The following is a 25,904-nucleotide window of genomic DNA, read 5'->3' on the forward strand; positions in this document are numbered from 1 at the left end:
TAGAAACTACATGACCCAAGAATATGACTGATTCAAGCCAAAATTCACACTTTGAAAACTTTGCACATAACTGGTGCTGATGCAGGGTTTGCAGAACTACCCTGAGATGATCGGCATGGTCCTCCTGACTTCGTGAATATACAAGAATATCGTCAATGAACACTATCACAAAAGAGTCGAGGAATGGCTTAAAAACTCGATTCATAAGATCCATGAAGGCTGCTGGGGCATTTGTTAGCCCAAACGACATCACCAAAAATTCAAAATGCCCATACCGGGTCCTAAAAGCTGTTTTCGGAATATCCCGCTCCTTGATCTTTAATTGGTGATACCTGGATCTTAAATCAATTTTGGAGAAGTACTTGGCACCTTGCAATTGATCAAACAAGTCATCTATCCTTGGCAGTGGGTACTTATTCTTGATTGTGACCTTATTAAGCTGCCGATAGTCAATACACATTCTCAGCGACCCATCTTTCTTTCTTACAAAAAGGACCGGTGCGCCCCAAGGCGACACACTTGGCCGGATAAAACCATTTTATAACAAATCTCTCAATTGCTCATTTAGCTCTTTCAATTCTGTCGGTGCCATTCTGTAGGGTGGAATAGATATAGGATGCGTGTCTGGCATCACATCAATCCCAAAAGCAATCTCCCTATCTGGTGGGATCCCAGGGAGTTCATCCGGAAATACTCCTGGAAATTCATTCACAACAGGCGCAGATTCAAGTGTAGGTGCCTCAGCATCGGTGTCCGTAACCCAGACCAAATGGTAAATACATCCTTTGTTGATCATTTTCGTGGCCTTAAGGTAAGAAATAAACCTACCCTACAGAATGCAACAGAGAAGTCGAATAACGAGACCATGAATACGAGCCTAGAATTGTTGGACGAAAGACGAGAAGCCGCTATTGTCCGATTGGCCGCCTAAAAACAACGGATCGAAAGATACTACAATTGAAGAATCAATCTTCGACATTTTAATATCGGAGACTTGGTGATAAGAAAAGTCACACTCAACACCCGAAATCCAAATGAAGGGAAATCGGGCCCGAACTAGGAAGGACCGTATCAGGTTCTCGAAGTCGTCGGAAAAGGATCTTATAAGCTCGGTATGATTAACGACGAATAATTATCGAGCAATTGGAATGTATCGCACCTAAAATGATACTACTGCTAAGGTACATACCCTCATATGTTCATTTGTATTTCAAAACTAACCCTTGTAGATGTTCGAGCAGAAACAGGGACGGATTCTTCAACATGAAGCCTTTAGGTCTGAAAGCATGTGTTGTACTCTTTTTCCCTTAGATCGGTTTTGTCCCAAATGGGTTTCCCGGTGAGGTTTTTAATGAGCCAACCATTAATCGTGCTAACTTAGAACAATTCAACAGTATCTGAGGCCTCTTTATAATCAACCTAGAATACTGGGGGGCATTGCCCTCGAATATCAAGTTCGGACAAGATATGCATGTGTAATGACATATAAAAGAGAATTTTTTTCTTTACCAATATCTCATACCTCAGAAAGGTTCTTCTACTCCATATTCTCGATCTATTATGCAAATAAGCTTAAGGGCCGACCATGACCGGAGTTCAAATGATTACCCCATAAATCGGGGACTGCCATCCAAAAAAGACGAGATCGAATTGTACAAATCCCAAGGGCTACCTTAATTCGAGTTTGAGAAATCATTCTCACTCGACTACAAAGCCTAAGGGCTACCTTAATTCGAGTTCAAGAAATCATTCTCACTCAACTGTAAAGCCTAAAGTCTACCTTAATTCGAGTTAGAGAAATCATTCTCACTCGACTACAAAGCCCAAGGGCTACCTTAATTCGAGTTCGAGAAATCGTTCTCACTCGACTACAAAGCCCAAGGGCTACCTTAATTCGAGTTCAAGAAATCATTCTCACTCGACTACAAAGCCTAAGGGCTACCTTAATTCGAGTTTGAGAAATCATTCTCACTCGACTACAAAGCCTAAAGACTGCCTTAATTCGGGTTCGAAAAATCGTTCTCACTCGACTAAAAAGCCTAAGGGCTACCTTAATTCGAGTTCGATAAATCATTCTCACTTGACTACAAAGCCTAAAGGCTGCCTTAATTCGAGTTCGAGAAATCGTTCTCACTCGACTACAAAGCCTATGGGCTACCTTAATTCAAGTTTGAGAAATCATTCTCACTCGACTACAAAGCCTAAGGGATATCTTAATTCGAGTTCGAGAAATCATTCTCACTCGACTACAAAGCCTAAGTGATGCCTTAATTCGAGTTCGAGAAATCATTCTCACTTGACTACAAAGCCTAAGGGCTACCTTAATTTGAGTTCGAGAAATCATTCTCACTCGACTACAAATCCTAAAGGCTGCCTTAATTCGAGAAATCATTCTCACTCGACTACAAAGCCTAAGGGCTACCTTAATTCGAGTTCGAGGAATCATTCTTACTCGACTGTAAAGCCTAAGGGCTACCTTAATTCGAGTTCGAGAAATCATCCTCACTAGACTACAAAGCCTAAGGGATACTTTACTTCGAGTTCGAGCGAATCATTTCATTTGACATTTATTTATCAAGCCTAAAAGCCACCTTAGTCCGAGTTCAAACATTCATCGGGGACTACCTATAAGAAATAGTCGAGTGCAGTACTTGCTATCAGTCCTTACTATCTCAATCTTGGACTTTCGAATAATTATTCCATGCTAAGGCACTTTTCACCTTTGTATAAGTTAACAAAAAGGCAAAATATTCAGAAGCCATAGAAGGAAATATTTTTATATATACATCAAAATCTTTTACAAAGGCAACACAGCCTAAAGAAAGTTCTTTACAAAGGCTGAAGCAACCTCGATAGAAATAACAAAAACTACTTAAGGTCCTAAATGGCTTGGTCTTCATCGGAGGCTGCGTCCTCGGGATCTTCCCCACCTTCAGATTCGCTCGAGCTATCGGAGTCTTCCTCAGGGAAATCCAGTCTTCGAGCCTTGTTTTCCTCCGCATTGGCATTTTCAATTTAGGCCTCAACATCGAAGCTCTCAGCACTGACCTCCTCGAGAGCTTCTCTTCGAGCATGCTATTTCGCGTGTTCGACCATGCTCTTGGCCTTGTCCTGGTTGACCTCAACATCGATCCTGAACTAGGCCACTTTAGCATCAGCTCTTTTATTAGCCCCGATCACCTCAGATCTGGCCACTCCGAGTTCATTAGCCAAGCTTGCATTATCGGAAGTGGCCAAATCTAATCGACTCTGAAGCTCTTTAACCCTCTCGATCTGCACCGGGGTATTTTCTTTTGCAGCCTGAAGCTGGGCCTTAGCTAACTCAAATTGCGCCTGAACGGCCTCCTTTTTGGAGGCGAGGATATCCATATTCTCTTTGAATTTTTTCCCCATGGCCATTAGCTCATCTACATGCGAATTGAGCCGTCCAATCTATTCAAGCCTCTACAGAACCTGCAAAATCGGATTGTTAATGGTTATCTCCAATTCATCTTCACTATCGTGAAGAATTCAGACTACCTGCTCAGCTATCTCCTCGTGCTCATCCCGAGCCACTGCCAAATCTGCTCGAAGTTTCTCGCTAAGATGTTTGTAGAAGTCACTCTTCTCAATGAGGTTCCAAACCTCGGCCTTATGCTCCTCTCGGATTCAGAGGAAAGCCTCGTGATGCAACACTGAAACCTATAAACATGGGAAAAATGTTAGAATTATCTAAAACTCTAAGTATGAAGGAAATAACAGAAATGACATCGAAATTACTCAATTCAGAGCATGCTGGGCCTCATTGAAAATGCAAGCGGGTTCTATCGCATTCATCATTGTTTGATCCTCTTCGGTCACCAAGGACCGAAGGTAACTGGCAATCCCCACGGGGAGGGGGGGGGAGAAAATTCGGCTTATCCTCCGGGACAGAGAGCACTATCTTTCTCCTACGATCGAGATCTATAGTAGGGGCCGGGAATCGGTCCACCAGTTTTTGAACTGATGAAGACCCGGTAGAGCCCGACCATGATGCTTTCTTTGGTATCGGCAATCCACCGAAACCGATAACCTCCTCCGAGGAAGCTGACTCGAGCCCATCCAGAAAAGCGCGGATATTGGTCGGCTCCTGAATGCCCTCGTAAGATCGACCTTCCAACATGTTGGCCTCATGGATCATAACATCCGAAATCTGAGGGGATCCGCTAATATCAACTATCCCGAGCTCACCCCTGGAGATATCTTCTACTGCCCGAGAAGTCTTACCCTTAGTCTCCCCTTTAACCACCTCAGCTCGAGACAGAATAGTCTCGTCTTTTCCTAGTTCGGGGACTATGGCCAGGTTTCCCTTATTCACCTTCGCCGATTCGAAAGATCGTTGTATCATAACATTGGCCCATACTACTAATTCCTCTTCTTCTTCGGGATCGTCCCTTAATCGGCAGATCGATTCCGGAGGCATGATACCGGAGCCCCCCTTTGGCTTACGAGATTTTCTTTGCCGGTTTTTTTCTTTTCCGAGACCGGGGATCTCGGGGCATCTTTTATCTTCTTTTCTTTAACCTGATTTGGGACAAGAACCTCTTCATCATCGGATGGGGGACTCATGGCGACATTCTTCCCAAGTCCTACCCAAAGGGGGAGGGGGGTGGATAAGCAAATGAACGAGAACGAATGAAAAAACAAATCGAGGAAGAGACTTACCATGACTACGGGCCTCCCATCGACCCTTTGATAATTCCAACCAAGCGCGCTCGGAGTACGGTCTTTGCAGCACCAGACCTTCAACCCATTGTTTAAGATCCGGAATCGGTTCCGGCATCTGAGCCACAGTTGTGACAAGAAAGATAGAGTGGATTAAGAAAATGAAAGGCAGTCACAAAATTAAAACAAACGAAGGGAAATAAGTGCTCACAGTTCATATTCCATCTCTTATGGAACGACATATCATCGGCAGGGATCAAGTCCGAGGTTTTGACTCGAACAAACCGGTCCATCCAACCTCGATCACGAGTCTTGTCTATACTCGAGAATGGCACTATGGTGGCTCGGTGAGCGAGCTTGATTAACCCTCATCGATAAAGTCGGGAACTATAAAGTCGTATAAGGTGATCGAGGGTGAAAAGACACCCTTCGATTTTGCTCGAGAAAAATCGGAGAAGAATCACTACTCTCTAAAAAGAAGGATGGATCTAGCCGAGGATCACGTCGTATCTCTTGCAAAAGGCGACGATGACAGGATCTAAAAGACCCAACGTGAAAGGATAAGTATAAACACCTAGGAACCCTTCCACGTGGGTAGAAATTGATTCATCAGGCGATGGGACTACCACATGCTTATCGTCCCAGTTGCATTCTTGTTTGACTTTCTCGAGAATTTTCTCGGTGATTGTACACTGGTACCTCGACTCACATCGGCCCGGTACCGAAGAAGATTTTTTAACCTTAAAGTCACCGACAGTTGAACACCCTACCGGAACGAATTTCTCAGGGCGAGGCTCCGCCGCATCCTCACCGCCGGCAGGTCGTGATGAAGAAGCGACCTCTTTTTGCGGAACAGTTTTAGATGTTTTGGCCATCAAGATTGGAACATGATGGACCGATGATCGTCATTATAATATCGAGCTGTGATGAGAAGCTGGGTTATCGAGCTCGAGACCCAAAAACCGATCAATATCGAGCTCGAGACCCAGAAACCGATCAATATCGAGCTCGAGATCCAGAGACCGATCAATATCGAGCTCGAGACCTAGAGATCGACCATACCGAGACGAGATCGAAATCGAACCAAGGGACAAAAGAGCCGTTATAGCCGCATTTGAGGAGAGAATCTCGACGGAAATCAAGGAAAAGCTAATTAATTAACCTATCATGGGATCCCCACTATATATTTTTAATTATACCCAAAATGTTATTCTCACACTATATGAAGAGTGGTCATCATTTGTAAGAGGACATTGATTCATACACACATTCATTCCAATATATACAGAAGATAGTGCTAATACCATCCTTCCTCGGTTTTTGGTATTTTAGTCATATTGTTTCTTCTATCAATCGTTCTTCACCCAATTTGGAGGTGATTAAATTTGAAGGCTTAGGCTAACTAGTTCATCTGGTTTGCATTCATCTCTTTTATAACTAATTTCAGTACACATTTATTTACCTTTTTCAATTTGTATCAATTTATACCACGTATCCGTAAAACTGCATATAAATTCAACTCTATCTATTTTTCGGGTAAACAATTTCATTTCATTTTTCATTTTCCAGAAATGCAAGATGAGTCTAAAAGTGACTGTTTTTGAGTGAAGAAAGAAAATAATAACGATAATATTGAATAACGAAAATCTGAGGTTTAAGAAAAAATGAAATATTCAATAACGAAATTCCTCACCTATTATTTGGTAGAATTGCATTGATATTATTGAGCTGAATAATTTATCACATTACATTTTTAAATATAATTTTTTCTAACCTTTACATGTATCTAACTACTCATTTTTTTCTTACAACAAGAAAACTTGCCTTATCTTAAAGTTCGTAAACGCTAAGTTTTTCATTGCAAATAGATAATTGTATAACATCCATGTATCTACCCATTAAATTTTAAATGTATGCATCAAAAATTAAGATAAGGGGTAAACCTACCCATTTTTAGGTTGCATAAATTAAATGCATGCATCAAAGATTAAAATAAAATAAGTTAATTTTATTACTCGATATAAAAAAAAAACATAAAGTTGAAAAAGAAGGGATAATCTTGTCCATTTTAGGTTACAAAATAATTTTATCCTAATTATTATAGAATCGACCAGAGGTGGATCTATGACTTTTAGAATATGAGTGCACCATTAAAAAAAGAGAAAAAATACTAAATGAGAATTGAACCAAGTGACTCATTCAGCCTTTGTGGGGCATGGGTTGACAACAGATCATATTAGTCCAATTCTAGGAAATACATATATAAAATATCTAATTTGACGAAAAGACCATGAGTTTACGTGTCCCATACATTACCCTTTAATTCTGCCCCTGGAAGCAATATTTGTGTATTATTTAGCGGCGGCATGCGTATCAGCCAAAACCTTAGAAATTATACTCTCTCCATTTCAATTTATCTCATGTAGTTTGATTTGACACGAAATTTTAAAAAGTAAAAATAACTTAAACAATAGATATTTGTGTGATAAATTATTTTATTACAAATAATATGATTCCACTGAATTCTTTGGCTTTTGAAATTAAAATTTATGTTTTTATTCTAAAAAAATAAAAATATATAAAATTAAATTTAAATATAAAAAATTATTTGTATGAGAAAAACTAAAAAGGAAAATATATACTAACTACCAAAAATAATTACATTAAAAGAAAATGTAATAAGAAAGTACACTCGAAAGTGAGAAATGACAGGTATACCCATAATCAAAGTACTACATTCAAACCTCATTACACTGTCAGATAACGTGATGCAACAAAGTTATATCCTAAACTCATTTGGTCCTAAAACGACAGCCTTTGCACTCTACACACTGTCCATAGTAACACCACCCACCCCAACCCCCAACCCCCCTTGTTCCCCCTTCCCAAAACCATCCTTCATTTTCTCCGTCCCCATTTTCAGATCAAAGCCCAAAAAACCAAACTGCAAACAATTCCCCTAGAAAAAAAAAATGGAACATCATACGACTACAAGCAGAGCTGAAGCAGAAAGATTACTAGGCGTTGCAGAAAAACTCCTCCGCGAAAAAGACTTCGGACCTTGTAAAGATTTTGCCCTTTTAGCACAAGAAACTGAGCCTTTATTAGAAGGTCCAGATCAGATCTTAGCCATTGCTGAAGTTCTTTTAGCTTCTTCAAAACGAATCAACAATCACCACGATTGGTACTCTATTCTTCAAATCCAAAGCCGAACTGATGATTCTGAGCTAATTAAGAAACAGTATCGTCGTTTAGCTCTTCTTCTTCACCCTGATAAGAATAAATACCCTTCTTCTGATTCTGCTTTTGGTCTTGTTGCTGATGCCTGGGCTGTTCTTTCGGATCCTACTAAAAAAGGTCTTTATGATAATGAGCTTTCCCTTTTTAGTAGGGTTAATTTGGTTCCAACAAGAGGACGGCCTAAGAGTTATAATAAACAGCAAAAAAGAGGAGATGAGAAATTGCCTGTGAGAAGAAGCAGTAGGGCTAGTGGGGGTAGTGGTGGGAGTAATTCGGGTCAGAACCCGAATTCGAACCCGAATCCGGTGAATTTTCAGAATAGGGTTCCTGTTCAGCCTCTGCAGCCGAAGACGGCGGCGACACCGGTGAGTGGTGGGATGAGGGGGCAAAGTGTGGTCAATTTATGGACGGCGTGTCCTTACTGTTACAACTTGTATGAGTATCCTAGGGTTTATGAAGGGTGTTGTTTAAGGTGTGAGAAGTGTAATAGGGCATTTACTGCAACTGCGATTTTGTCAATGCCGCCTTTGGTTCCTGGGAGAGAAGCTTATTATTGCATTTGGGGTTTTTTCCCAATGGGGTTTGTGAAGGGGGATTTGGAAAATGGGAAAAGTCCTGCTGCTGCTGCTGGTGCAGGATTTCCTAGTTGGATGCCACCTATGTTTTCATCCGAGGGAAATGTGAATGTTGCAAATCAAACTGCTCCTCCAATTCCGGTTCCAGCTCCAGCTCCAGCTCCAGCGCCAGTTCAGGCTCAAGCTCAGGCTCAAGCTCAGACTCAGGCTCCACCTTCGGCTCCAAGAACGATGTCAGCGTCAACGGGAGCTAAGAAAAGAGGTAGGCCTAGGAAGTATACCTAAAAAGGAATTTAGGGTTCATTTTATGGTTTCTAAATGAATTGCCTCAAGAATTTTGAATCTATGGAATTAATGTTTAGTCTGATCAAGTTGATTGAAATATGAGAATGGTGGAGGTTAAGGGGTCTTGAATTTGAGGCAGATGGAATTGGTAAGGTATACATGAGCCAAAAAAATCCTTTTAAGTTGTATGCTGAAATGTTCTAGTGAAGTAGTGAGCAAAAGTAGCTGCTTATCTTCATTCATATGAAGAAGTATATATGCTGACCCCAGTATTGTGCTCTTCTCATTGTAGAAATTTCTCTTGTTGTTGGTAGATTTCTTATGTTTGTAGACATTTCTATTGTTGTTGGTAGGTTTCTTGGGTTTGTAGGTACTTTATGTTATTCAATTTTCAAGACTTGTAGTTGTAGACTTGCTTGTAGTTGGATGACCTTTTATTTCGAGAAATTCTCCTATTTTCCTTTGCCTCGAGGCATAGTTCTTGTTATGTTTTTCTCGTGGTAAAGTTTGATCTGGTACCTGAGCTAACTTTTGATGGTTTACTATAAGTTTTCCTGAGTTCCATGTGTGCATTGTCTATAATTCATCTTATCTAACTCATTTAGCTCAACTCTTCCGTGTAAAGACAATATTTGTGCTTTAGCGTATCGGTCAGGTTTACGGGAGCCAAGAATTCTTTTTAAATTGAATGCTCAAATGCTGTAGGAAGTGAGTGGCGAGCGAAATTAGCTACTTTTCTTCATTCATATGAAGAAATATATACGTTGACCTCAGAACTGCATAACGGTGCTTCTTCTCATTGTAGAAATTTCTCTTCTTGTTGGTGGATTTCCTGGATTTGTAGGTACTACGTGTTATTCAGACTTGTTGGTAGTTGAATGATCGTTTAGTTCAAATTTCTAAATCCTATCTTGCTTGTCTTGTTCACATTTTCCTAAAGTTGTTTTCCCTAGAGATAGTTTGTGATTGAGGCGTAGTTGTTGTTTTTGTATTTCAGTGGTAAAGTTTTGATCTTTACCTGAGGTAACTTTAATGGTTTTCTATAAGGTTTCACAAGGTCCGTGTGTATATAGTCTAGAATTCATCTTATCAACTCATTTAAGTCAATATTTCTGTGTAAAGGTTATGTTTGTGCTTAAGCATATTGGATCGTTCATCGTAGTATTATTCAAGTTTCTGCTATGTCTACTGTTTTCTTGTCTTTAGATTCTGAACATGTTGAATTTTGTTGTACTGTGCTTTCTCTCTGTGTTTTCTTTGCTCCCTTTTTCTTGGTGATATATGCCAATTAACGGGGTTGAACTCGCGGAAGCAAGGAGCCTAAAAGGATTGACGAGGAGGAGAGTATACTCTTGAGCTGGGAGATTTGCTTTTGTTCTATTTGATGTATGCACTAAAGAAATTTGAAAGGGCAAAGGCTCTTTTGCTCAACTTCTAAAAGAATATAGTTGCTTAAGTAGGGATAGAATGTCAATTGATAGACAAAACCAATCAACACGACGCCAGAATGGCTACAATACCATCAGGGCTGGTTTGGTTTGCCGTATAAAAATGTTCTTGGCATAGAACTCTGCAATATTAGGTAAAAATAGCACAGGCTAGCCAGTTTTCGGACTGGTCATTCAAAAATAGACAGCGTTTGCAAAGTCATTGAAAAATAGCTACTATTTTGCTGCAACACGAAAAGTTCTAGCATAATATACTGGAGATCGGTGCACTTGTGTATGAACTTTCAGCATATTATGCTGGATCGATATATTATATTGGAACTCCAGTATATTATGCTGGAAGTCCAGTATAATATGCCGGAGTTCCAGTATACTTATGCTAGAACTCCAGTATAATAGTATTTTCCGGATTTTGAAAGTGATTAAATTTCGATTACTTTTGAAATTGTGGCTATTTTTGAATTTCTCTCCAATATTAGTGAAGCGTTTAGTTTATGGTATAAAACTCTTAAGATAATGATACGATATTTTGTTTTCAGTATCACTAATACCTTCATAAATTATGGGAGAATCTATGCATTATTTCATTCATGAAAGAATGTGAGAAAACAAATTTTTGTATGAGAAATACTAAGAAAAGCTAATTCTTGATTTTTGTATTGCAATCTCTGCATAACTATTAATTCATCGTATAATAATTCATACCATTAGAAACACTACAAAGTAATAAAATTTTGATGCCTGCATCGCCTTTGTAGTATTCATGTATTTCATGGATTCGCTTTATCTTTAAACTTAAAAACAACTTTTTCTGCGCCACACTTGTGGTGTTAAATGAGCGGATTGGACTGAATTTGGCTCTACCTTTGCCGGTTACGGGTGAGCTTGACCATACCTCGCTTATTTCACAGCTATATACTTTTTTTTATTCGTATAAGTACCGGATAAGATTGTTCACCTGGCAGACGAGAAACGCTTCCATGCTAATTCTAAACTAATTATTATTTGGATAGGTTGACAGCTAACATTACATTGGTTTGATACTTGGATGTCATATAGAGAGATGTTGAAGTATGAGATCTAGGGAGCTCCTAATTTCCTTGAGTGAATTATTTGGTATTAGAATGAAATGGATCTGAACAAAGTGGAATGAAAACACAAGATTCATATAACGTTCCAACTAATTCGGGATTGAGACATAGTTAATTGATTGATGTACTCTTAAAATAACACAAAAAAGGAATACCTTTTTGCTTCAGCTTACATACATGATGTATCCAAAAAAAAAAAAAACCGTTTGAAAAGAAAATCGATCTCAATCTCTAATGAATTCTGGTGGTTCTGGAAATCAAGTTTGTGTTGTAATTTTAGTCTTCAATTCACAAGCTACCAATATCAAATATCTCGATGCATAGTCAAAATAGAATTCGAAAATAATGTTCATGAGCTACAGAAGATTATCAATAGAACATAATTCTTGAAATGATAAAAGCAAAATGTTAGAGCAATGCGCTAAGAAGACGCTACAGAAGAGATTAATAATACAAAGGCTAATACATGTATTATTTTTCCTAATAAGCCTTAGTCTTCAACTCACAAGCTACCAATATCAAAGATCTCAAAGCATAGTCACAATAAATAGCACAAATGATATTCATGAACTTCAGAAGACTGTCAATAGACCAGAATTCTTGAAATGATAAAGCAAAATGTTAGAGCAACGGGTTAAGAAGACCCTACAGAAGATTGTGAGATCCTAAGACACTCACTTTGACACCTTTTAAGACAGATATCATTCCAGTTAGGCACCTGATGCTGATTAACACAAACAGTCCGAGCACACGCATCAGCACAAGCATCAAGCTCGGAAACACCACAAACAGTAACACAAGTATCGGGTGTCGGGTCTTTAGAAAATGCACCAACCTTCTTGAGCATCCTTTTTGAAGTACACACTCTTTCACAAACAAATATATCATCAGAGTTCTTCTCACGGCCTTTCGCCCTCTTTAACCTCTCCTCCTCATCTCTCCTCTTTTTCAACCTGAAAGCTTGACCTGCCACTACAGCTGGCACAGCAGCTCCCACTAAAGACCACCACCATTCCACCATTACTTCTACCTGGAGAATATTTAGTCTTCAACACTTCAACCTATTTTCTTGACTGCCTATGAATAGACGCACACAGACATATAAAGCAAGAATTAGTATAACAAAATGACTTAGCATAAAACAAACAAAGATTAATGTAACAAATCCATCCATATATCCAACAGGATCAAGATCTTTTGGCTCAACCTGGAAATTAGAAGGCGTTAAAGAAAGAACGGCAAGAGTACATTATGGGTTCCTCTTATGCTTTTAGCTAACTGAAGAACATGAAACATTTCATTTATTCCTTATCATTGGTTCATACCTTTAATCAGTGATTGCACATCTTTTTGATGAAAAAGAAGGCAAAAGGGAGGGAAAAACGTTTGTTTGCTTCTTTTTGCATCACTGGTGGTGACATGAGTCTCTACATTGGAAGTCGGTAGCACAATGGATGGCCGCTGGAAAGTCTGTCTAGCTGTTATGCCTGACTTGAACAACTTAGATATCATAAAAACTTGCTAAATGATACTGCAACGAGCAATAGCCAATGCTATTGTCAAAGAAGCTATTCTACTACCTATTGTTCCTGTTAGATAGTTATGTGTAAATAGTCCTAGTCCCATATGTAGTAGGAGTAGAATATGTATTATATATAAGGCTCATTGTATCATTGTTAATAAATAGATTTTTCTCCCGTGTGTTCTCACATGGTATCAGAGATTCAGTCGCCGTGCAATTTTCCGGTAGCTTCGTCTTGTTCCCAGGGTTCATCACTGCTACAGTGGTACTGTACATATACCAGTACCACCATCGGATCCAAAACCCTTGTGCGACTGAATCCCAGAAATTCCAGTCCCATCGGAACAGAAAAGTCAGCCACCGTGCGTCTTTCCGGTTAACGACTCAAGATTGATTTGCATCATCTCCTCATCGGTAAATGTTGTGCAAAAATCAACACTACCGTCTTGTTCGGAAACAGTCGATCGCTCCGGGCAAAAGTCCCTCACGCGCCTCCGCGCACCGCTAGTAACTTTTCCGGCGAACTACAGTAACGTTTCCGGCGCGTGTGAGCCATTCCGGCCACTTTTTGACAAAGCTTCTTCAGGACAACTTACTCATCCAGTGATTCCGAGCCTACCCATATAAATTACATCAAATTCTGATATAAAAAAATAAAATAAAAAAATCCGGCGTGAACAGTGCCCTTTATCGGCGTGAACAGTGATTTCCCGGCGTGAATATTAAGTTTATGTGTTTCTGGTGATGTTTTAGAACCTATTTTGTAGTGTTCGGCTTAGTCTCACTATTTTTAAATTTTTCCGGCGACCTTTCGGTCAACTTCTGTTTATCAGCAACCACCTAGTTTTGTTGCTCAGGGGGAGTCTATGGCCTTGTATGTCGAATGATCAGCTTGCAGATATTTTTACCAAGTCCTAGTTCCATATGTAGTAGGAGTAGAATATGTCCTAATCCCATATGTAGGAGGAGCAGAATATGTCCTAGTCCCATATGTAGGAGAAGTATCATTGTTAATAAATAAATATTTATCCCGTGCATTCTCACAGTTCCATCATTTATCATACAGAATCCATTCATACTGGCCAAATGAAATTGAGTAATTCTTGTTAATCACGATTAATTTTCTACTCTCTGATGACAAAGTAAGCTCAGCACAAAACACAACAGTCCTGTCGCACTAGCCCTACTTGCTAGCTATTTATATGCCCTTCAACACTTTGTTCTTATGACGTTAACTACCCTGGCCACAGCCCATACTTATATACAAGTAGGACCTGTTATAAAAAGGGCACCAGAAAAGGCAAGTTGCGACTTATGGAACTAAAATCTTAAAACTTGCAACAAATCAATCCAAAGAATGACCTTTACTTTCTTCATGTCACCATAAATATAAGTTGCGCTTTGCATCCTCCGACATTGATGCTAAACGTCAAATTTAAAAAGAATTTTTTGCTGCAATCTTCCCAGCATTCTTTTTAATCCAATGGCTTTTCCACCTCAGTCAAACAAAAATTTTGGAGCTTTCCTGATGGACCAGACTTACTTCAACCTTTCCTTGCCAAATTTATCTAAGCCAGCATACTATAGACTAAGCTGCACTCACTCTTTGTGATCTTCTTGAGCTTCTTTTAGGAATGTGACTATTCCTTTATCATCAATAGATATGAAGTTATGGTGTCTAAGCACTTGTAGAGTCACATTCCTTTACAGCTTGTTCATTGCTTACTAATGATTCCATGGATTACTGTTAAAAAACTATTCTTTTTTACTTAGTGAAGCATTAGAATAGACAGCAAAAGCATCTTTTTTCATTCATCATTTCCTGACGTTACGGATAAACTATACCAGTTCAACTCACAAAACGAACTGATAAAAAAAGCAAAACCAGAAAGCTCCAAAAAATCAGTACTCCGGATCTTTTCTTTTTATTATTTATTAACCTCTCACTTTTTTATCCCAGCGGGGTAGGGAGGAGGACTAGAAGATTCCTCATCTTCATGACACTTCTAGCTGCCGAAAAAGGGACAAACGTCCAACACAGACCAAAAACAATCAACAAGAGATTGAAACATCTCCATGACCATGTAAATCTTCACTAGCATTAGATAGCCTATAGCATTCTGCATCCGCAGGTGTGGCCTAACTGCAAATGAAACTGGAAATGATGGTAGGAGACCAGGGTTCAAATTCCAGCAAAAGCAAAAAAAGCTAAGTCATTTTCCCGTGGATTGAACGAGGTACACACAAGTTGGCTCGACCACTACCGTTATTTAAATAAAAGAAAACCTGCGGTGTTCCTCTAGAAGTTGTCTAATTAGCAATAGCTTAATCTTTGAACTTCAAAACCACATCTTTAACCTCCCAAAATGCTTGCAATATATATCGAGCCTCAACTACTTCAAGCCCTTACAGCATGCCCAAGACCAAACCCACACTCAATCACATTTGACCATCCAAGAAGAAGCAAATCACACTAACACCACTGCAGACCAAGCCATACCATCCCGTTCTTTGAAGGTGCAGTGAATCATGTCAATCCATTTGTTCATTCGTCGATAAGTTATCATCTTGTTCAAGGTAGTAAAATTCTGTGCTCGGAAATGGGCCGGCTGTAGATAGATTAAGAAAGCTGCATGCAGATCTCCACTATGGCCTAATTCAAGATTTTAGCAGCGAGTGCCTTCAGTTCGAACTGTATATACAGACAACGGAATAATTTGGAAAATGTACATTATCGCTAAGTTTGCGCCCACTGCCACAAAGGAGTAATGGATGCACTTGTATTATGTACCAAAAGGGCAGCCTGATGCACAAAGTATCATGCGCTCACGCAGGGTCTGAGGGAGGGCCGCACCCCCAAGGGGTGAGATTTAGACAGCCTACCCTAATGCAAGTACTAGTGGCTGCTTCCACGGCTCGAACCCGTGACCTATAGGTTACACAGAGACAACTTTACTGTTGCTCCAAGGCTCCCCTTCAATTGTATACTGTACCACTGACTTAAAATTCAGTATTCACATCCAGTTTCCAGGCGCTACTAATGACTTAGTTGAACAGACTGGTCAAAGCGTGTACTATCCTAATGGGTAAAGAAGAACAGAAGCTAAAGCTTTGAACTTGATGCTGGATAAATAACGGGTTCATCAAACACCTTCCAAGAATTTCAATACATAACATCAGATGCGAAAAAAAAAAATGTCAACAGTACAAATACGTGTCATAAAACATCAAGAACATGTCAAATTTAGAGAATTTCACATATTATTCGGAAAAAAAAAACTCCATATTCAAAGGGGGTGGAAAAAGAAACCACGTACTACCAAAATAAACAGATTAATCAGCTAAAAGAATTGATATTAAACCTGATTTTATATCCTTATCAGCTGTAATAAGCGACAATCAATGAGTTTGTAGTAGCTATGATGTATTACCTTTTGTACTCTGCAAGAAAATAGGAAGACAGCCTCTTAGAAACAGGAAAATCGACAACCCCATGGTATTTAACTCCAAGGTGCTCGGGGCTGCTTAAATGGATAATTATCCCTAGCTTTTACGCTTTTGGGGGGGGTAATACATGGTGCATTTGGTTTACTGTATGATAAAAACTAATTTATACGTTAAATTCTGTATTATATTGTTTACATATTATATAAAATTAGTTTTTAGGGTACGCGATCTCGTGTTACTGAGTACAATTTTTTTTTAAAAAAAAAAATTACATAATTTTTAAATAAAAGATTATGTTTGAGTTATTATAAAATAAAGTTAATGAAAAAAGTATAAGTTTTTCAAAATAATATAATTGTATCCTATTTATCTAATTAATCAATAAAGAAAAAAACACTACCCTACGTATTTTCCTTTAAATATGTGGTATTATGAGTGCGATTTTACTTTAGGACTCCTATATTACATGTATAAGAATTAAGTGTTATTTAATGATTATTTGTCGTTTCAATATTATATGTTTAGTATATTATGTGTTTATTCCAATTGAAGTATTTACATTAATGTTTAATTTTATATGTTTATTGCAAAGAAGTGGTAGAAACTAAATGGAATTATAAGTTTTAAATAATAGGACATCCTATCTAATTCAAATAACAAAGGTTCAATAAACAAAATTTAGTTGATTTTTAAGTCCTAAGAATTAGAAAATCATTAAATAACTATTTTATCTGGTGTAGAATAAGATGTTGAGTTAGTGGATATGGTAATTGTTAAGAGTTAATAGTGTTAATAGGTAAATATTTTACCATTATAAAAAAATATATTTGACTAACTGCTACACAACAGAATGTCTAACCAAAACATCAATATTGATTTTACAGCACCCTTTAAACCTCCCTCTTTAGAATATCCACCAACGTCCCCGTCCCCATCCCCATCTTTTGTTCAATCCGCTAAGAAATAGAATTAATTCAATAAAGTCACTGAAAGTAATAAACAAAATCAAGAGTTTATAGTTGAGTTATTGGATACTATCACATGCAATTATTTCCAGCTTGTGGTCGTGAATCGCACGTGACACCTCAGGAATAAGAGCTTGAAGAAATACACGATACTTACAATGTCCTTTTAAGTTGAAGTCAGTACATTTGATATTGCATAATAAAAATTGCCAAATTTATTAGCTAAAATTAAATCAAAGCATCAGAGTGAAAATCCATCCTACACAATCCGCTAATCTACACAAATACAAGTATATACTTAAAGAAATACATTCAAGCAATCCAATATTTCAAAGTAAATAAGTAACCAAACTACCAATATATCAATTTACACCCTGTGAAGAATAAGTTAAGGTTAAAAAGATCATAGAGGAAAAAAAAAAGCTCAAACCTTATCCTGAATAATGCCAATAGTCAAAGCTTTATTATACGTTTACAGAAAATAGCCGTGAAGTTCTTTTATAGATGAGCAAAGAGGTTTTGAAAATTTCATTCAAACTGGAACCTATTTTTCTTCATAATGATTAATGAACAGGAGTGAGTCCATGACTTACTCAGATTTTAAAAATTAAGGCTAGTGTTTATTTTTAAGATTCGTTCACAATTGTAGTCACTACCTTAGAAGTAGTATTATAAAATTTATATTAAAAAATAATTTTAAAAATAATCTTTTAGTTAATTCTACCGATGTAAGTGTTTTAGTTTATATGTGTGTATACGGTCTTGTCCTGTTTAAATTAGGATACCGTGGGAAGTTAATTTAGGTAAGTTTTTTTTTTTATATAAATAAAGTTTTACTCTATTTAAATTCCTAAGTATTAAGAGTTCTTACCTAATTACCTAGTTTAATAAGGAAAGATTTACTTTAGTTAATTTAAAATAGATATTAGAAAAATAATTAAATTACAGTTTTATCCAATGTGAAATCTAGTTTCAAAGGGCAAAAAAGACGAACGACATTTCGAGATTCTGTGTTATGAATATTACGTTTTTTAATTTTCATTTCTCGCATAAGTGTATATGCATAACAGTTTATTGTGTACTTATTTATGTGAATAGAAAGTGAAATAGCGCAACATCTAATAACAATATTAAGTATTTAAAATGACAAAAATGTTCTTGACCAATACTTAGAAATATTTTAAAATTATGTGCAATGCTCTAGTGAAAATTAAAAATCACTTTTAAGAAAATATGTGATAGTATGTAGTATAAAGTAAAATTTTGAAATTCACAATTTCTCTAAATTACAACTTGTATTAGTTGCTAAATGATAAAACTAATTATTGGCTTAGTATTACCATTCTTGTATTACAATTCTTGTGCTAGTTAGTATTCGTCGCATAACAATTATGAATTGTAATTCATGTATAACTAGTTTATAAATCAGACGATTCATAAAGAATATTGATTTACATGTCTTAACAAATTTTAAAATTATGAGGTTTAATGTGGTTTTTGAGCAAATAATTTAAGTAGGATAGAGTAAGTTTTCAAAACTTCCAATTCCAAAATGCATGATTGACATCAAAATGTGGATATTGTTTTAAGTTATCGTGGTCGATTTCTTTGTTTATATCTTTTGACGATTCACCCATCTATTTGTTTATACGGAAAATGTCTATATATGCCAGTGAACTATACGAAATAGTACACATTTGCCCGTCGTTAAAAGGTGGGCTCACATCTGCCCTTACCGTGTATAAGGTGGCTCACATATACCCCTTTTTAGACGGACCTCACTAATAAAATGTTTAGCACCATATTTTGACACGTGTCACAATCAGGTGTATTTCATTTATATCCTAATTTAAATAATAAATTAACCCGACCCATTACCCTTATTTTATTAAACCGACCCGACCCAGTACCATACAATAAACCCCAATCCTATTATACTACTCCACGACTTGCTACCCTTCAACTATGTTGACCCAACATCTGAACCCCATTTTCGACCATCGGCGTCTTAAAGACCTTCATGACCTCCACAGTTCAACAGAATATCATCACCAAGCGTAGAATTTTGAGCCAACGTCACTTTAACGATAACAACCAACAACATGAAAATGGAATCTAAGAGAAAACAGAATTTACTGCCTTCTGTCATTGATGCTATACACGCCAATGGTAAAAATCACTGAAAACAAAAAAGAATTGCAAAGAAAATATCAATATCTTGTTGTTGACCTCCAATAGAAAAGCTGGTTTTTTTAAGTCCTGATAAACAATCAATCAGGGGTTTAAACCATTCTGAAGCTAAAAATCAGTTGAAATGAGCACACTTTTCAAATAATAAGCTCACTTTGTATTGACCCATCCGCTATGGCGAGAGGAGAATTTGGGTGAAGAAAGCAGAGGTGAGAGAGTGGGTAATATAATAAGATTGGGGTTTATTGTAGGGTACCGGGTCAGATCGGTTTAATAAAATAAAGGTGATGAGTCGAGTTGATATATTATTTAAATTAGGGTATAAATGAAATGCACTAAATTGTGACACGTGTCAGAATCTGATACTAAATATTTTATTAGTGAGGTCCGTCTAAAAAAGGGCATATGTGAGTCACCTTATACACGGCAAGGGCATATGTGAGCCCAATTTTTAACGACTGACAAATGTATACAATTTCGTATAGTTGACTGGCATATATGAACTTTTTCCGTTGTTTATATAAAAGACCAGGCGTTTTGACAATATTTGGTTGAAGTTGAAAAAATTATAATATTTGAAGTCAAAAGAAAAAGAGTACGGGAATTTTTTACAAATAATACTCTTTACATTCCAAATTAATGTCCTATAATACGAGGTCAGATTAATTTTAGTGCAAATTTTAGCATTGATTTCTTTCTTTCTAAAAATTATAAGTTTTGCTAGTAGGAGTATAAGTTTAAAAATCATATAAAGGTAATAATGTAATGTACATCCCTTTTTTTTTAAAATAAAAATAAATAAGTAATGTCTAAAAGAAAAAAAGTACTTAATAATGTGGGAAAAGTAAGAAAAGAATAACAGCACTATTGGACCGGGCGGCACAAACAAGGGGATGTGTCCTACTAAATACATCGAAATTACATGATGTAAATAATACGGGGGGAAATTTCAAAACTCATCAATTTGTATATTTTTAACATTTTCGGTTTAAGAAAATTGAAACTGAAAAGAGGGGCATTCGGAAACTAAACAATAATAAAGGCAAGTTCTTCTTTTTCTTCCTCACCCAATACATGTATATATAGAATAAAGAATTCGATTACTTGGTATATATTCTGTAAAGGAGAGACTTCACATTTTCTTAGTGGGTGTTTCAACTTTGTTTGAGCTTCTTAGCCGGTATGTTCTTCTTTCATCTTCTTCATTTTCTTCTCTTTTTTTCCTTGTTCTGTTCTTCTTCTTTGTTGTGTGGATAATTTAGTTGAATTTGTCCTAAATGTTTTCAGTATATGCTTGTTTGACTTTGAAACTTTGGGGGTTGACTAGTTGCACATTCACTGCTATGCTTCATTAGGTGTGCTATTGACAGCCAATATTGTATGATAATATGAGCATAGGTGTGAGATTTAGAGATTTCTTAAATTTAGAGAACCCTAAATTTGTCCTAAAAAGTAAATTGCTGTTTAGTGAATGAAACTGGCCCAAATGAAGCAGAACTGGTATAGATGATTTACTATTGCATAAACTTTTTTTGGGGGAAACTATCCTCTCTGTGTTTCACCCGATTAATCGAATCAAATCCTCGTGTTTAGAAGTCGAATGGAGGTGTTTGCTAGATATTACCCAGATTTTTAATGAGTTAACTATATTGGCTCCTAAAGTTTTCGTATGTGTTCACTCTCATAATTAAAGTAAGTTCGATTGTAGAGCTGTTAAGTGTCATTTGATAGGACTCAAAGGAGCAATCCGGCCACTCATAAAACCTATAATTCTAACAATGTCAAATTTGCTGAGATAGAAAGTTCTATTTCTAGTCCTTTTCTTTAGGATGTGACCATCATTTATGAAGAAAAGGATTTGTTTTTTAGAGAATCACCAATGTGCTATGCCAAAATTCTGAAACATCACCCTTTGAAGAAGATCCCGTCGATTCAATCTCCTAATCTTTCTGAAGAATCATCCAGGCCAATTAATCCTGCACTCACAAAGCCACTACAGCACGAATAAAGCACGTATAAATCCTGCTGGGTTCAGCAAGACCGAATCGTTACTTCTTTTTTATTTGGGATAATGACCGAATCGTTACTTTAGAATGAGGTAAATACTGACTACTGAGATATTATTTACTGTCCTCGATTAGGATCTACCAATAGCCACTAGAAAGGGTGCAAATGGTCTCCACAACGAAGTGTATAAGTCCGAAGTATCCATTGAGATTTAAAGTGAGACTAGAAGGAAATACATATACACAAACCTATACCTATGTGGTGGATTATCAAAAGTCATTTGCGCCGGAGATGAAGATGGATATAGTAACGGTGTTGCTATCTCTAGCAGCAAACTGTAATTGGTCTTTACTATAGTTCTTAAGTAAGGAACGCCTTTTTTACCTATTGCAAGGAAATTTATACGGAAGTTCCACCTGTTTTAGCATAAATCTAGGAAAAACAAAGTGTGCATACTGAAAAGGCATTATATGAGCTCAAAAGAAGAACCCAAGGGTGTGGCCTAGTGGTCAATGAAGTGGGTGAGAACCATGAGGTCTCAGGTTCAAATCCCAGCGGAGGCAAATATTAGGTGATTTCTTTCCATCTATCCAAGCCTTGGTGGATAGAGTTACCTGATACCTGTTGCTGGTGGGAGGTGGCAGGTATCCCATGGAATTAGTCGAGGTGCGCGACGGTTATAAAAAAAAAAAAAAAAAAGAGCTCAAAAGATCTCCTTGGACATGGTTTGGAAGACTTAGGATTGCAATGTTGAATATGACGTACAAACAAAGCTAGGGTAATCATACATTGTTTTACAAGCATTCGGCCTCAAGAGGAGTCACGTTGTTGGTAATTGGGACTGTTCTAGATGAAAAAGAAGCTATATTTTTAAGTATTTAGAAAAAGAGAATTGTACGAGGTAATTGTGAGTTGTTATGGCTCAAGATTTTCTATGAGCCCTGAATATTAAGTTGGAGAACCGTGAAGCTTTATTGTGACAATAACTATGTGGTCAATATAGCTCGTAACCTAGTTAAACATGTCAGAACTAAACATGTCAAAGTTGACAAACATTTCATAAAAGAGAAACTTGAAAATGAATTGATTTGCAGTCCCTACATTTACAGAGGGCCAAATTGACTAAATTGGTTTTGTTGAAATATCTGCTAAACTGGCCCTCCTTTTTTTTTTTCCACCCCCCTTTTCCCTATCAAGAAAAGAGGGCCAATTTAGCAGGTACTTATAAGTGTAATTGCATGAGCTGTTCACAAAAATGACTACTTTCAAGTCAAGTCTTGCCTGATTTATGTACTTGCATGGTCACTTTCATGCTTCTTTGGATAAATTGATTGAAGGCCATTTCATGTTGTTTTCAGCCAAGGTACTTTGCCGAGAAAGCAGATGCAAAGCAGACAAAAGAGATGACAAAAGTAAAGTTAGGCTCAGAAAAGCATAAGGAAGAGGAAAGTCGAAAAAGAAAGCGAGATAAAATCCCGGAGACACCCAAGTCAAACAGCAAAAAATCTGTGAGCGTACATCTTCCATTCTCTTTAATCATATCCTGTTTTCTAAAGCTAAAGATTGATTCATGTAAAATGAAGGTCTCAAGTGGAGAACCATCTTGCTGCTAAAAGAAACCTGAAAAAGACTTGGAAGAACTTAAAGTGTAATGTAGACTCGGAAAAAAAAAAGATGCTAAAATCCCTAACTTCCACAAGCAGACAAGTTCTGCCTCATGAGTTCCTTGTTTGAATCTTGCCTGTCCAAAATATTTTTGCCTTGGATTTGAAGTTGAGAATCTTATTTTTCTTATAGGAGTTTGGACCTTCCATGAGTAAATCGCCAGAAAGTGCAAAAATCAATACCTCAGTTCCACAGAAAACTGAAAAAGGATCTGGCAAAGCCCAAAGTGATGGTCTCAAGGGAAAGAACAGGTCCACGGATGAAGTGAGTATAATTGGTTCTCTTCTCGGAAACTTTTTCATAAAACTTGTATTTCCAGTATAAGCTTATGCACTTGGGTTACCATGCACTTATTGAACGTCCTACTTTGATGTTGCTCTGTGTTAAGATTACATTTTCATACATTCATTTTTTCCAAAAAAAAATCATTTAGAGTATCCTTTTATCTACAAAAAAAGAACTGAAGAGCATCTTCAACAGATTACTAGGTTGGTGGGTAATTATTTGAATAAGAAATCTGATTTATTGAAAAAAAAGAAAAGGAGACATCTTCAACAGACCAAAGGAGAACTTGGAGGCATTAAATAAAGTTTAATGGTTTGGAAACATGAGTACATAGATATTTATATACGTAATCCTTCAGTGATGTGTAACATTTAACTCATTGAGAATGTTGGCAGGACACTAAGGTGACCACTACAGCTGAAAAATCTGCACCAAGCACACGCCGAGTGAAAATTATGCGTGAGCTTGGTTTGATGGCACCTTCTGGGTCTCCATTTCATAAAGGGGAACATGTTTCTCCATTTATTCCCAAGGGACGTGTTTCTGCTCCTTCCAGGTCTTCATCTCATCCTAAGGAACGTCTTCCTCCAATTCAGAGAATAGTTGTTTGTGGTCTATCTGCTGCTAGTTCCGCGGATAATGTTATGAAGTAGCTTTTGTTTCTCAATTGTTTGATCCCTAGTAAGTCAGAGTTAGACATGATATTGAATACTCAAACTCCCAAGGTATTGCTGAAGTTGTCATATGAGAGGGGGGATTTAGGACTGTAAGTTAGTGGGTGCAAAGGCGGAGTACTTGGCGCCCACTACTTTTCACCCACATTTTTTTTTGTACGCAAGTTTACACTTAGTATTAAGATGTATCTTTAGAACATTTTTACTACATGTATACCTCGAACAAAAGACAGTGGGTGCAATATACAGGCTGCCTTTGCCAGTGTGTGGCGAAGTTGTAATACCAATTGTAGAAATACACTTCTTTTTGTGTTCCCCTGCATAGTGGATGCAACTAAAGAAACCTGAGAGTAATTGAGGGTTCCTCCGAAGAAGCCATATGATAAATTTCTTAAAACAAATATAAAATTTGGACCAAAGTTACTGGGTTCAGCCGAACATGTACATTAATCTCTAGCTTCGCCCCTAATAGCAGTAAAAAATGAACATGGGTTATTAAGTCACAAGTACCAAATATAAGTTATTCAGTTACTTCTGGTACTAAACATGAACATGGGTTTGGGAGATAGATTCAGAAAGCTATAAGGTAAAATTCTTCGATAAAACTGACTCACAACACGTTCCTATCAGTCTCAAAAAGTTGAACGACAGCCTTGTATTTATATTTAGGCTAGAAAATTACACAATCAACTAAGAACCCATACTTTGTATTTGTTCTACCTAGGAAGAAAGAAACCCAAAAAATGACAAGTTCCATTGATAGTTAATTTATGTTAAGTCTCATATAGATACTTATATTATATTATACTGTAGTAACTTATAAGCCATAGTGAGAATATCGGTAGCAATTACATATACAGGGCCATTTGTAGGGGTGAAAGTCGGAATAGTATAGTAGTGAAAACGAGTATTGTAGTAGCTAGACGAACTCGAATGAAGGATAGTGATTTAACAATATGATCTCGAGGTAACTCAAAAATAAAGGCACTAGCAAAAGGAAATTTAACTTGGTTGAACAGTGAAAGTGTGTGAATAAAAGAAGTACAATCCATTCGTTTAAATAGGCTAGATAGAACTTCTTTGTTTACAAATGGAATTTTTTTTGCAGTGATTGCTGTTATGAGCAGGTGTGGAACCCAGTGAAAGCTAGCAAAAAATATTGTCAAATAGTGGAACATGTTTTTGAAACAGAGATGGTTTAGCCTTTTATGGCCATGAAGTCCTAAGTACTTTCTAACTACTAAATGTACTCTCATTGGACTATTTGACATGACAAGAGCCACTTCTTAGGACATCAAAGCTTCTGTTCAAAATGGTCTGCTTCTTTATGGGCTCTTCACTTTTTCTGGTTTGATCCATGTCTCTTCACTTCTTCTCTTTCCTTTTTCCATTTTTTTTTATAATAAAAATTATCTTTTTCCTTTTGTTTGATTTTCAAAGTTGTGTTATTTGAATAGAAGGAGAGCTTCGGAGGCTGAAGTAACGTAAAGTTGTCTTCGTATGACCTATAAATTGTGGGTTTCGAGTTGTGGAAGCAGTCACAAATACTTGCATTAGGGTAAGATGTCTACATCACACCCCTTAGGGTACGATCCTTACCCGGGCCATACGTGAATGCGAGATGCTTATCGCGTTGTCGATTTTTAATTATTTGAGAAAGGAGACATCAATTGACCTGTTGAATACTTTTTTGCCTTCTGATTGCCCCCCTAGTGAGGGTATTGGTATCTTCCTGTTTAGAAATAGGATCATATTTGGTTTCGACTATGTGGAGGGAACTGATAGAGGTGCTTAATTTACTTTGTTTGAAAATTGACATAAACTTAA

At 37.2% G+C, this 25,904-nt stretch overlaps 3 protein-coding genes across 4 annotated transcripts; 2 read left to right on the forward strand and 1 right to left on the reverse strand.

Moving 5' to 3' along the window:
* Nucleotides 1–7,451: 7,451 nt before the first annotated feature.
* LOC107817144 (uncharacterized) lies at nt 7,452–9,267 on the forward strand. The gene has a single exon (XM_016642916.2). It carries the CDS (start codon nt 7,656–7,658, stop codon nt 8,781–8,783), a length of 1,128 nt encoding a protein of 375 aa, XP_016498402.1. The 5' UTR covers nt 7,452–7,655; the 3' UTR covers nt 8,784–9,267.
* Nucleotides 9,268–11,612: 2,345 nt separating this feature from the next.
* LOC107817145 (uncharacterized protein At5g64816) lies at nt 11,613–16,432 on the reverse strand. 2 transcript variants are annotated; one of them, XM_016642917.2, is made up of 2 exons: nt 16,276–16,432; nt 11,613–12,399 (listed from the first exon to the last, which is right to left on the reverse strand). In XM_016642917.2, the coding sequence occupies exon 2, from the start codon at nt 12,341–12,343 to the stop codon at nt 11,957–11,959; it is 387 nt and encodes a 128-aa protein (XP_016498403.1). In that variant the 5' UTR covers nt 12,344–12,399; nt 16,276–16,432; the 3' UTR covers nt 11,613–11,956. The 2 variants fall into 2 exon arrangements, with proteins under 2 accessions (XP_016498403.1, XP_075082411.1); XM_075226310.1 differs by having other exon boundaries at nt 16,207–16,424.
* A 3,923-nt stretch (nt 16,433–20,355) lies between these two features.
* LOC107817146 (uncharacterized) lies at nt 20,356–24,364 on the forward strand. The gene is made up of 4 exons (XM_016642918.2): nt 20,356–20,626; nt 22,812–22,961; nt 23,251–23,382; nt 23,799–24,364. Exons 2-4 carry the CDS (start codon nt 22,857–22,859, stop codon nt 24,054–24,056), a joined length of 495 nt encoding a protein of 164 aa, XP_016498404.1. The 5' UTR covers nt 20,356–20,626; nt 22,812–22,856; the 3' UTR covers nt 24,057–24,364.
* Nucleotides 24,365–25,904: the final 1,540 nt, after the last annotated feature.

This window comes from Nicotiana tabacum, chromosome 12 (genome assembly GCF_000715075.1).
Source record: "Nicotiana tabacum cultivar K326 chromosome 12, ASM71507v2, whole genome shotgun sequence".
NCBI lineage: Eukaryota > Viridiplantae > Streptophyta > Magnoliopsida > Solanales > Solanaceae > Nicotiana > Nicotiana tabacum.